This window comes from Clarias gariepinus, chromosome 5, assembly GCF_024256425.1.
Source record: "Clarias gariepinus isolate MV-2021 ecotype Netherlands chromosome 5, CGAR_prim_01v2, whole genome shotgun sequence".
Taxonomy (NCBI): domain Eukaryota; kingdom Metazoa; phylum Chordata; class Actinopteri; order Siluriformes; family Clariidae; genus Clarias; species Clarias gariepinus.
The window spans coordinates 8729100-8743451 of record NC_071104.1 but is presented as its reverse complement, the minus strand read 5'-3'; the positions used below and the strand labels follow the sequence as shown (position 1 = coordinate 8743451).

General features: G+C 35.1%; 1 protein-coding gene across 1 annotated transcript in view; it reads right to left on the bottom strand.

Moving 5' to 3' along the window:
- kif5c (kinesin family member 5C) overlaps positions 1-14352 on the bottom strand; it is a 42681-nt gene that overhangs the window by 26158 nt on the left and 2171 nt on the right. The window contains exons 2-8 of the mRNA XM_053496591.1: positions 5770-5857; positions 4944-5017; positions 2979-3083; positions 1723-1771; positions 1560-1615; positions 612-699; positions 393-517 (exon numbers count right to left, since the gene is read on the bottom strand). Coding sequence (XP_053352566.1) covers positions 393-517; positions 612-699; positions 1560-1615; positions 1723-1771; positions 2979-3083; positions 4944-5017; positions 5770-5857 — 585 coding nt within the window. The remainder of the gene's footprint in view (positions 1-392; positions 518-611; positions 700-1559; positions 1616-1722; positions 1772-2978; positions 3084-4943; positions 5018-5769; positions 5858-14352) is intronic.

The following is a 14352-nucleotide window of genomic DNA, read 5'->3' as shown; positions in this document are numbered from 1 at the left end:
GGTAATATTTTTGGGTATCTGAAATTTGGATTATCTGCACTTCCTTTATTTCCTATGAGAAAATGCGTTTCTCTTTAAGAACTTGCCTCTAGAACGGATTAAATTCAAATCCGAGATTCCGCTGTATATAAATTATGATATTTACAAACTCACAGAACAGATTGAATCATCACCTAGGTATTGTGATATCGTATCGGTTGGTCCCTGGTGAGTGCCATCACTATGACATACAGTACTGTACAGAATGTGTGTGTTTTTAATTGACATGCCAGCGTGATGCCATACACAGTCACAATGCCAACTTCTTTCAGCAACATCACCTCCCATAAATTTTTCACCTCCCACATCTGAGACAGGACAGACCAAAACAATAACAAAAGCAGAAATGAGACCTTTTCACTTCCAGCCAAATCCACCAGGTAGAGCTTCCCGCTCAGCTTCTTCTCCGTCTCCATGTTCTCCTGCTTGATGTTAATCAGGAAGATGCTGTGACTGCGCGAGCTGTGCTCATTCATGTCTAAAAGAGTCAGACATAATACTCAAAATAAAAAGTGTATATTTCAAAAAAATAATCAATAACATTTTAAATTGTAATGATCTGGGTCACTCACTTGTGACAGCGACATGGCGATTGGCTTTGCCTTCGTCGATAACGTCCATCACTTCCTCCGGGCTGGACACGAAGCGCTCGGTGCAGCCCTTTAGCAAAGACAGAATGACTGAACCGATAACAGATACATACTGCGTTTCCATGTTCATTAATGTTCAAACTAATGATGAATACCAGGTGAATGTATTTCTACTTTATACTGATAAAGTAATGATAAAAGTCAAGACAGATCTTCTTACAAATTTTTTAGCAAAAGAAATGAACATTTGCTTTGCTCCGTGAACATTTACCATTTAATTATTATAAATGTGAAGTTATAAGAAGGCAAAATACATTGTGACAAGAATGGTGTAATTATCAGTCAGTCATTTTTTTTAATTTATTTTCCAATTGCTGTCTATTTTGTGCTTTTGATTGCTCAGGAGTTATTGATATTTTAGTTCCAATCACAGCACTGTTTCTGTAGTTAATACTGGATTGTTTTCATTTATGAGAAAGTCCGCAGTGTTATTTTAACCTAAAGCAACTGAGGTGTAGCTTCTATTATTATTAACATTAGAGAGAAGAAAAATAAAAATGGTGAGAAAGTAACAGGTAATAAAATACAATATACTGTGTATGGACATACTGGAACAATATTTTTCCTTATAATTATGTATCTTCAAATTTGCATTTAGTTTTTGTAGTGTTTTCCTAGAAAAACATATTTAAATAAACTTTCTGCTAACATGTTTAAAAATATTTAAATAAATAATATATTTATACATTTAAATAATTTCTAAACATATTTCTATAAACTTTCTGCAAACTTTAAAAAGGCGCGGTGGTATTCTGGTAAAGGCAAGGTAGTATACTGTGTTACGCTGTAGTAGAAAGTGTTAAAGTACATATTATCAGTCTCATGCCATCTTTATGGATAGAATCAAGCAGGAAAATCATTCACACCTACCTTGACGTATGGCACTCTGTTTTTGTCTTCATGTACGGCGAGGTTGGTCTTTGAAACTAAGATGGAGCAGGGTTTTAGTATCTACATATTTTACACGCGCCCCGTTTAAAATCTACCTCTTATAAAATGCTCAAGTCAAAATTAAGAAGAAACTCATTCTCACCATCTAACAGATCTCTGATTTTGTCCAGGTAAATCTCAAAGTAGGATACCTAAAGAGAAACAGAGAAACTTTAACTATCGTGTTGAAATCACTGCAGTTTAGAGTTATTATATAAACCATCCTCTCTGGAAAACCAGCATCCCCCTTACCATCCCCTTTAGATTAATAATGCTGTGTATCATGTAGTATTTGCCATGAAAATTAAATATTAAAACTTTCTATGGTTCTTTTTGAAACTAATAACGGCGACTAGCCAATCAGAATTCAGTATTGTAAGGCGCTGCTCACAAGCTCACACAAGTTTACGTCAGTTTTTGCGCTGTTGGCATTTTCTTAATCCCCAATAAAAGTGTTAAAGCACAGCTTTAACATATTTTCAAAAGAAGAGAACCAAAGTTAATAAAACTTCTTTAAAAAATTACATATATCGCAAACATTTTGTATTGTTAGTTTTAGCCATCTACCCCCCCAATAAATAAATAAATAAATAAACTAATTTATTTATTAATTAAGGGCAAGCCTGCACAGTACTGTATCTCAACATGTTTCAGACTACTTGTTTTTTCACATTTAATCAAAAAATAAAATAAAATAATAAAAACTAGATGTTAAGGGTGAATTCATATTACAGTATATACAGTATGTAATGGTATTTCTCCAGGTTCACTACTAATAGTATTTTTCACATTTAAAAAGTAATTTAAATGAGAAGAAGAAGAAGAAGAAGAAGAAGAAGAAGAGGAAGAAGAAAAACAACAACAGCAATAATAATAATAATAATAATAATAATAATAATAATAGATGTTTAAGGTGAAATAAATTATATATGTAATGGTATAATACCACTATTACTATTACTATTACTTCTAATAATAATAATAATAATAATAATAATAATATAAACTGGGTCAATGCGACCCCCATCAGCACATAAAGGATGTTAGTGTTAGTAGAAGGAAACAGTGTGAGATCAGTGACATGGAAAATGATTGGAGTTGACACACACACATATGGCCAACATACACATCTCATTCTGCCATCATGTGCCTGTGTTCCTGTACACACACACACACACACACACACACACACACACACACACATGTATCCGTCTTACACAAAACAATATAGTTATATTAGCCCCTTCTAAAATACACAGTTAAATCTAGACTCTATTTGGACAGATGGACAAACACTAGATTGCAAATGATGTTGTGCATTTTTAAGAGCTCTTTGTTGGTTTGTCTGCATTACTGTACCTTGATATGGAACTCGAGGTTCTCATCCATGGAGTAAATGTGGTCAAAGATGTCCTGAGTGATGCGAGGAATGATGCCTTTACGCTCGGAGTCATGGAGGTTCCCCTGTGTGAGGGACCAGATATATAATATCCATATATATAATACTTTTTCTTTTAGTACTTGGAGATAAACAAAGGGTATTTAAATATCTACCAATAGATATGTACCAATAATAATAATAATAATAATAATAAATTTTATTTTCATTGTCTCTATATGGAGACACTTTCATGAAGCTATGAAACATAAAAAGCTAAAATAAGTTATATTATTATGTAAAAATGAATAAAGATTATAGACATATGGAGTGGCAGGTGGATAAATGCTGTACAGAGGTAAGATTTCAATGTTTTGTATTAATGCATTTTAGTGTAAAGCTTTTTAACCATCCATCATGTGGTTTCATTATAAAAGCCAGATCCATGTTTCATCTCGTTTCATCTCAGAGTAAATAAAATCTGCTTTATATGAGAGCAAGTGGGAATATCTTATTCTAAATGTCATACTGTATCTTCTTCAGTCACAGACTGCGAAATGAACTGCTTAGTTGTCAAAAAGATGCATGATGGCTCAAACAAGATGTTTTCTTTTTCAGCACATATTTGTGTGTGTGTGTGTGTGTGTGTGTGAGAAACTGTGCAGTAATTACAGATCGGAGTCTATGATGAAAGAAATGGCCCGTTTCCAGGGAAACAGCTGCCACCGGTTGGCACTTCTCACGTGGCATATTGCGAGCCCCGTGAGGTGGTCACACCTTGTCGTTATTTTAGCCCTGGCTGTGCTTTTAAAGGCCAGAGATGTAAGTAGAAATCATTTAAATTGGGACAAAGGTTAGGTCTTTATTACCTTTATTCATTAATTTACTTACTAATTAATTAATTTATTCCTGCTCATTAAATCTTTATTCTGGTCACGGAGGTGGTTGATGTGAAGAATATTGCACAAATACTGCGTGCAAGGCAGGAAAACAACCTGGGTCGGGTCGGGACGTCAACTGTTCAACATTCACAATATAAAGATGCCAGAACATGGGGATTAATGTAAGTTATTACGCTATGTATTAAATTATGTGAGCAATTAAACAGGCTAATAAACTACAAGAATCCAATAATAATAATAATAATAATAATAATACCTTTTAATAGGTTGTGCTTTCCCTTGTAGTAAATGAATATAACAAATCATCACAGACCCCTTGGCTACGCTTCATATACCCCACTTTGAGAACCTCTGAACTTAAAGGCTGATGTTACTCTCCAACCACTGAAAATAGCGTTAACCATAATCAGCATTCTCCAGTCTAGACTAGCACCTCCTGCTGAGGTGTTTCATCCTAAGAGATGCTTCAGCACTACCTTTAACCACAGGTCTACACCCATACTGTACGTCAGCGCTCAGCAACTGAATCAGCATCTAATCAAATCATACACAAAGACACTGTATCATCAACATGCGTTTTACTCAAGCGATAGTGTGGCAGGAGAGTAACCACACTACCAAGTTATCCTCATAAAACTCAAGCTTGTATACTTTTATTATTATTAGAAATATTGTAAACCTGGTAATCTTGGGATGGTTAATTGTAAAAGAGAAGCAACATATTTTATACATTTTCTAAAGAATCTAACACCATAGTACCATAGTTGTGTTTTAATACAATAATAATAGTGGATTTTGCATTGCATTGCCAAGACTACACAGGAAGCTTACAACAGGTGAAGAGAGAACAGGAGAACATAGGGTTAGGGTTAGTCCAGCAGCAACGTTTAAACCCCCGACCCTATAGGGGTGAGGCGACAATGCGAAACCATAAGCCAGAACTGAGAATAACACTAGTTCTCAATCAGGTTTAATAGTGTTTTTGTGTTTCAGAACACACAACTGCAAGCATTTTCTGATTATTTTTGTAAAACTGTGCCTTACCTCCATAGTATGAGTCTTCCCCGATGAGGTCTGGCCATAGGCGAAAATAGTCCCATTGTATCCATCAAGAACATCTGGATAGCAATTAAACAAACAAAATTAATCAAATTTAACATCAATTATTTTTATTGGACGATATTAGGTTAAAAAAAAAGGAAAGAAAGAAAAATATTAACAGTTAGGTTACTGCAAGTGACCAAAAAAAGCCTTAATGTGCCTTGATAGATTCCACAGTCTATGGAACTGAAGGTACAGTTCTAAAGAGATAGACAGTGTTGTTTAACAAGTCATTCCAAGACCCCCCATACGCATGGAATCTGGGTTAAGATCTGGTGATTTTTATTTCCCAAATGACACATAAACTGCTTGGCATCAAGGCACCATAATCACCATTTTGGTTGTCTATAACAAAAACTTTCATTATAATTTAAAATAACTTTAATTAATAATCTGTTAGATTTGTACATTTTTGTAATAATAATAATTATTATTATCATTATTATTATTATTATTATTATTAGTAGTCCAAAACAATTTGGACAACTTTTACCTTTTAACGCACATGCAACTATTTTGTGCATATTTTTTTTATCAGTTTGCAATTGCTTTATTGGGAAAAAAAAAGGTTTCTTAAAACTGCAATTGCAACAAATAGAATTATCTCGTTTTGCTGTCAAACTGTTCGAATGGATCTGAATCATGCCTTTAAAATGCCTTCTATAGTATGACAAGTAAATCAAGTTTTCCTTTAATATGTAACCTGTATCCTTGATATATCCAGCACATGGCACATAACTAGGGGGAAGAGGCTATCATGGCATCGTACCTTTAACGATCTGTTTGGCGCAGGCATCGTAGACCAGCTCTTGTTTTGTGTTTGGAGGAAGAACTCGGTCGAACACATAGGGTTTACCCTGTGAAAGATCACAGACATGGATTGGTAATATTGAAACAAGAAAAAAATGCAGAAAGAAAATGTCCTGATGTAAAAGATTAGTTCAATGCATTAGATAGCAATTTAATTTTCATGCAGATTCAAACTACCTATAAGATCAATCACATTGAAGCATATCATATTAATCATTTTATTATTTTATTTATTTTATCTCAAAACCATTAACAAGAAGATTAGGTACATAAAGTCAGGAGTAAAAGAAGATTTCAAAAGGTTTCATTTAAATATGAAGTTGGAAAGTTTGTTGAATTCTAAGAAGAAGCTTACAAATAAGATGTACAGTAAGAAAAAAAGAAAAAAAAACATTAAGCATAGATGCCACTCTTTTACAAATGAGAAAGAAGAATGGAATAGCAAAAGAAATGGTATATATAGAAACAATACAATGAAGCCTTTCATGCTTGTGAATCCTCCTGATCGCAGGCGTGCGTGCACAGATGGCAAACAGGAGATGGAGAGCATGTACCAACAATTAGACTCACTTTTTTCTGATTTTTAAATAATTAATTCTGTTAACGTGCTTAAAAAAAAATAAAAAATCATCATAAATTTGGTAAATATACAAAAAAATCCATTTTATTCGCTGATGCATCGCTTGTCAGCAAGCGGTTTGTGTATATTATGGCAGCGCAGACACGTGACAGAAACGCATTTATGAAATACAACAATAAAAATGAATACAACACAGTGTGTTTAATCTGTTCATATAGTGCTTGGAGTATTCAACACGATAATGTTTATGTAGATTCTACAACCTGGACATAAAAAAAGTCTTGTGGGTGATAATCATACACACATCAAACAAAAGGAAACACAAAAGGCTTTAAGGTCCATCTGCCCCATCTGTCAATCAATCCTGCGTCCCTCACCCACTTTCTTTGTTTAGGGTAATTTTTTAGCAAAAAAATTGCTGTGGACATCATATTTTACCGGAGAACCTATACAATTTTGTAGACCAAATACAACCCTTAATGGCAATGGTCTTCCTTAATTGCAGTATATGTATAAATGTATATTACATACTGTATTTTACAGTACTGTATATACTGTATAGGTTAAAGCATTTCCATACGCACACAATGTGATGAGGACTCACGGGATTGCGACTAATTAGCTATGGCCATATGAAAACCACTTGTTAGTGAGACTAAACAAGAAAAACGCTTCGGTTTGTTAGGGAGCATATAGATTAGACTTTGAAATAATGGAAATAAGGTCATGTGACCATGCATAGTGTCCACTGTACAAGCCTCTGGAAACAGTGTAAATGATCTGGTCACACTCAGGTCTAGACTCAGCAATGTCATGTGGCAGTAAAATGAAGTCAGTTGACGACCTGAATGTAGCCAAATTATCACAAATATGGAGTTTTTCTTTCCTTTTTTTAATTTTAAATCCATGATTTTCAACAAAAATTAAATCTGACCTGGGAACTGTCTACACACTCACACAAGTGTAACGGCGTAATGTTACTGCTGACTGTAGCAATGTTGTTCGCCCATACAACCTATACTGACTACACACACAAATAATCCTCATACATTATAAACAAGCTGAACCCAACTTCAATGGGATCAACACCTCTACAACCACCACCACAAGTCTAATTCTTCTTGTTACTAATCTGTCTCCATGAAACACCCTTATAATATACTTATAAACTAAAAGAATTTAATTAAGATAAAAAAATCTAATTACAGTTGGTCCTAGTCATAATTCTTGAGTTATCAAAAATCTTAAAATTTAAATAAAAAATTAGTACTAATAATCATTTTATAATATAAAAATTGTATCTTAGACATTTGAAGTTACGTTTACTGAAACTGTGACATATAAAAATCATGACAACCTTTTAATTTTATACTGTTCCCCTGTGAATAAATATTTTTATAACAATGTTTATTCCACAATCATTCAAAAGAAAAACGAAATGTCATGTTAGACATCACTCAATTTAAACATTCCCAGTATCGAACCCGAAGCTTCATTTGAGAATCAATTCCGCACTGACTCCCGAATCAACACGTTGGAAGTGGAACGTTTAAATCTCGCATTCTTCCTGTTTTTGTTCCACCTGTCTTTACTCTGAGGACATTCGCTATTAGGCACACAGGGGTCCAGGGGCCTCAAAAGCTTTCTCAGAACAGTCACTGTCGCCACGGAAACTGCTGTCGGGCTCTTTGATTGGCTGTCGGATAAGGCCAGGTGGCGAGGGGGGTGGAAAGCATGACTGCTAAGACAGAAACATGATTGCTGGTCTGTCTTGATTTGTAAACACTCTTTATGAGTCAGACAACTGTGAGAATGTCTTGTGTGATTTATCAGTGCGGTCTATTGGAGGAATTAATGGTGGTATATAATTGGCATCTAAGCTGTACACAATGACATGGAGAAGGTGACACTGACATGAAAATGAACCACATGTTTGGTGAGATAAAAAGCATCCTATAGTGAAGTTATACACTAAATCTATTAAGTTGCTATAATCAAGCAAAAAGTTTAAATTGATGCCTGAGCTGACCTGTGGTTTACTAAGCGGTTTAGTGAGCAAACACCCCCCACCCCCACCCATATCCCCCAACACCCCCCGCCCCCCACCCCACACACACACAAATATACCCAGAAAACACACTCACACTCACAATAAAGACCAGCATCAAAACAGCATCTACTTTTGGTCAATAATTGATGTCGGGTCTCCTGGGGGAGTCAAGGCCTTTCCGCAGGGCGGCTGTGCTGCAGAACTCAATCTTTCCATTCCACGGCTTAAGGCCATCAATATGCTGAAGTGTCTCACTAAACCTCTAAGCAGACGCTGTCTTAATGATGGCACATCCACAAAGAGTTAGAGAAATCTGCCATCTGAGAGAGGAATCTGATAAATAAGCCAGGATGATGGATATTGTATCTCTGTCCATGGTACCACAAGTGTGTGTGGTCTATACTACATTATATATTATAATAAACACCAAACACTATCCTCATTACTCTCACGATAAAATAAATGAAGCTGACCTGAAATAAATGAACAAACCAGCCAATGGGATGTCGGGTAGGTATCAGACAGCTAATACAAATAAGGTAGCCTAGAAATCTGTGCTAGTGTGTGTGTGTGTGTGTGTGTGTGTGTGTGTGTGGTCTCAAACATAATAAATATTCACACCTCTTCCACCCCCTCACTAAAGAAATACACAATCATGATTACCGCGTGGGCTTGCACATGAAACGAGTCGTAAAATTCAACAGAGCAAGGAATGGGACGCGACCCGAGACCATAAACACTGTGTGGATTTGACATGATGAGGAAAGAAATCTATAATATTTATAGTAAATTAAATTTGTTAACCTAAATTTGGAACAACATAATGTAAAAGCAATAATGAAAGGGTAAAAAAAATATATATAAATTATAGCAATAATAATAATATTTATTATTATTACAATAATATTATATATAATATTAATCACTAAAATAAATAAATAAATAACCTATTCCCCTTTAATTATAAAGTGTGCCCTGATAAAAACAAATAATGAAATGCTTACAATGTCATTTTATTGAATGCACATTTAAATATTATTTTATATGAACATTGTTTATTTTTATTACTACTACTATTATTATTATAATTATTATTATTATTATTATTAACTTCGTACTTTTTTATTGCTACTCTTTAGTCTTTTGCAATAAAATCTAAAGAAAAATTCAGTAAATTTAAAGTAAATTATTCGCTTTACCGTCGCATCCCTGTCCAATAGTCAAAAGTTTGTACATACACTTATATACTACATACGTTTACTGTACGTGTGCTGTATACGTTATGCTCAGCTACGCCAATTAAATCCAGCACTCACGGGGAACAAAAGGGAAAATGTCTCCATCCCTATACACACATTCCAGATATGTTAATAGCGTTTAGTCTAGTGGTGAAACCCCCAGCACCCCCGAGATCACTAAACCCGCCAGGCTGAAAAGCAGGACACAAAGAACAGTTCAACACCTCATAACACTCGCTAATGAGCCACAGCTAGATGTACAAGGACAATAATAATATGTGCATTTATTAAAACAGATCAACACATTCACAAACATGCACAAGTGTTTATTCTAAAAAAATAAAAGAAAATAAAATAAAAAACAGCATTGTAAATCTCTCATGCCTGAGGAAAAGGGTTTGGCTGACTGGTGTGTGGAACGGTCGATTTTATACAAGCAGGCTATTACCATATGAATGGAGTGAACAGATTTGCTCTAAAGAATGTCGATTTTAGAGGATTACACACGTTCTGCTGTATCAGTCAAGGTTCACTAAGCTGCTGCCATAAGAAAAATTTATCATTACTATTAGCTATTTTTTCAGCATAACTGCGATAAAAAAAATCGTAAATGACTATTACTTGTAAAAATACATCATGTCTTTGCTATACTTCTAGGCTTATATTTAATCAGTGTCATACAGTACATAGTCAGATGTTTAATTGTTCCCAATCCCAATGTTCTCTGCAGTCTGAAATGTTTTTCTGGACCACCACGGCTGGAAACTCTGCTTATTTGAGTTGACGTAGAGCTTAGATCATCTCTGAACAAGGTGTTACTTTTACACAACGGTGTTTTTATTCATTAATTTTGAATTCCACCATTCTGTTTAAATGCGGTTGAGACTAAAAATCTCAGAAAGTCAGCAGTTTCTGAAATTCTCAAACCAGCCCATCTGGTACTGACACCCAAGCCATTAAATTAAATTCTGATTAGTGACGTGAATATTAACCCGAAGCTCATTCTCCGTATCTGTATGATTTTATGTATTAAGCTACATTATTGGTTGACCAATTTCCAGTAAAACGGCCCTAATCAAAAGGTAACATATTTATAAAAGAACTAGAAATTGTTTATTCTGGGGATTTAATTGGATCAGTACTGATTCCATAGACAAGCGAATCAAACAAACAGATGTTGGTGGTTTATGCCCCCATCCGCCATCATTTTAAAAACACATATAGCGTTATATATCCACCAGGAGCGTTTAGGCTAGGATTTCTGTTTTTTTTGCTACACACCTCTGTAACTCATGACCACTTTGATGGTTGTGTTTAGAGCCCTAATCTGGAAAGAGGTCCATAACAGGAATAAACTGAATTTCATCTGGTTTTACATCCTACAGTCTCAGAGGCATTATGTTTGCATAGCTCACGGATTTGAAAGAAAAAAGTAAACAAAAAAGAAAGAAAGAAAAACAGAAAGAAACAAAATGGCTTCTGATGTCCAAGTAAGAAAATGTAGACACACAGCCAAATGCTTTTTTAAGAAACAAATATTATATTTGGTTCCTTTGCATATGAATGTTCCTATCTCGCCCACCCCATCTGTATTCCCAGCGGCCAAGCAAGTGAAATCTCATTCTCATGCCACTTTCATAGCAATTGTCTCTCATTATTTCACTTGAATGCTTTTGTATTTCATGTCAATTTGAACAGAACCCTGAACAAAAGCAGCAGCGGCATGAAGATCATTCGACTGTATCCAAGGAAATTCAGTTTCTCTGCAATGTTATACGGTTTAGTGTTGCTAAAATGTTAATCGTAACCATAAGTGTAATTTATAGGGGTGAGGATTGTTACACCCCCTTCCCCCGCTAGTACAACCCCACCTAAATATTATATCATAGAATTTATTCATCCATTCATTCATTTACTTATTTAATTGTATTTATATAGCATTTATATAGAGTCATCGTCGCAAAGCAGCTTTAGGGAAATAAGTATGAAATACGTGAGAAAATATGAATCTATGAATCGAGATCGTCCCAGATGAGCAAGCTGAGAGCAACGGGGGCAAGAAAACACCTTGAAATGGTGCCAGGAAGGAACTTTGAGAGAAGACAGACTAAACAGGGAACCCAGCCTCAGATAGCAGGGATTGATCAGAAGTCCATACTGTGTGTTAGGAGGCTGGAAGTGCAATATACAGTGACAGGGGATGTTCCTAACTTAAAATGGAGTCTGGTTTCTTGATGAAAAGCTCAGGTACAAAACTATTCATAGAAATTTCCGTCCTGAAGTATTGAGTGAATGCAGTCACATATAATGATGGATTAAAATGACTCACTGTTATAAAACATGATTATGTTTGGCTTTCTCAATTCAGGGTAACTGGCAAGCATCCACCCCCACCCCCAGACTCGGTTGCATCCTCCAGATGCAGCAGTAACTGCAGGCGTGAGCAACAGCAAGTGCATACACCACGAGAAACAGGAAGAGTAAAGCTGTGCTCACATCATCTGCCTGAAGTGACTCAATTCCAATTTCCTACCCGAATGCAACACAGATTTGATTATTCAGGACTGTTTGAAGAGTCACTTTTATATGTTGTCCTAGATTGAACAGATATTTAGGATGTGGTCATGTGACTTAAAAGAGAACGATTGGACTTCATGGGACATGAATGGGGGCGCTGGCTTACACCATCAGTCCACACCGGCAGTGAGGGGGTTTCGTAGCAGTGCTACAGTAAAACATGCTAGAACTGCTAAAGTGAGGCATCTGGCTTTCTCCCTTCCTCAACAAATACAGTCGACTAAATGCTTACGGTCCTACAGAGCAAAAACCCATTTGCTAAATGCCATCCATTGTTTAAAAGAATAAGCAGCCGCGCAAACTCATGAGGTGTTTCAAATGACAACAGTGTAATTAACGTTAAAGGTGTGCACTTGCAAAAGCGAAAAAAAAAACATTTCAATTTGGTGCTCCTGATGACCCACACAGTTATCTGTGCACGGAAAGAGATTTATCAAGTTTTGCTTGTGTGTGATGATGATGATGAGTGAAAGTGTTTTTAGCACTACCAGTAACAGTCTGATGCTGAGAGTCAGGACTGGATCGTCAGCTCTTTTTGACTGCTCAGTGCACTTTCAGTTCATCTCTATTCAAGAGCTTTTAGCTACGAGTACATTTCAGACAGTGCTGGAATTTCTCATCCAACTAAGTCTTGAATGATGACACATCCTACAGTGCCTTTTTCACATTGTGTATGCTGTGATACGATCACATTTAGAAAGCCAGCATCAGAAAAGTTAAAATATTACATTTCCATGAAGAATGTCTTAATGTAAGTAGGAAAAATTAAACATACTTATGAAAGTACAATATAAAACACTGTTACAGTATATATATATATATATATATATATATATATATATATATATATATATATATATATATATTCATAAAGGATGTGAGAAAGAGAGAGAGATGGAAATAATAATGATAATCAGTAAAACTGATTCGGCAGGAAATTACCTTCACCGGTCTTCAAATACAATTAGACCATGTACCATGAGACCACAACACAGAAAAGATTAGACTGAGCAGATTAGATTAGGAAAAAGATAATGTATACACACATTAAGGGTTCATTTTGGGCATGTCTGTATTCAATTAGCTGTTTGACTAAAGAGACACCATACACACCGTGGTTTCACAAACACTAACAAACCACATCCACAGTGTAGAAGACCTGGTTTCAGTTCAAGTGCAAGAAGAGCTCATATCTTTATATAAAAAAAATCTATTAAATATTAATCTCAATATTGCAGAAAGTGATGACAGGAACAATGCATTCAAGCAAGAGTCTTGATATTGACTTCACACTGAAGGACAGAAAGAGGGGAGAAAGACAAAAAAAAAAAAATATATATATATATATATATATATATATATATATATATAATGCATAAATGCAAAAAAAAGCAATCATCATGAGAAACATCACATTTGTTTTATGATTTATGATCAGATTAATCTTTGAGCTCTGTTTTTTATATCACTTTGAAAAAGTCAAAATTATCTATTTCTATACAATGACAGAGAGAGAGAGAGAGAGAGAATGACAAAAACAAACAGAAATGCACAGATATGTTTGAAGCATGTCGAATAAATGAAGAAAATACAAAAACAATGTATTGTGATGATTCTATTCTCTAAATTCTCAGATTTCCAAGTCTAATCATCGATGGCTTGGCATTTAGACAAAAGACTGTGATTTTTCTTTCATACAGCCGGTGTGTGTGTTGTTTGTCTAGGCTGTCTTTAACCTTGGTTCACACACACATTCCACAAAGTGTGCAAAACCTGAGCGATCATGCATGGAACACGTGCATTTAAAGCTTTAAAACCATTACGGCCAAGCAAATGCAACATCTCCATGCTAATCAGTCTGTCATCAGCCAGTCTATTTAAATACAGATACGATTTTGTTCATTTTTATCACCTTTACATTTTTTTTTTGCAAACAAGTGATATTGTTATTTAATTTACACAACCAAAACGGTTTTAAAGATTTAAAAGATACCAAAGCTGAAATTAGCAAATTTTCCTTGCATCATCACTCTCATTTTGCACACTTTGTGGAATGTGTGTGTGTGTGTGTGTGTGTGTGAACCAGGTTAAAGACAG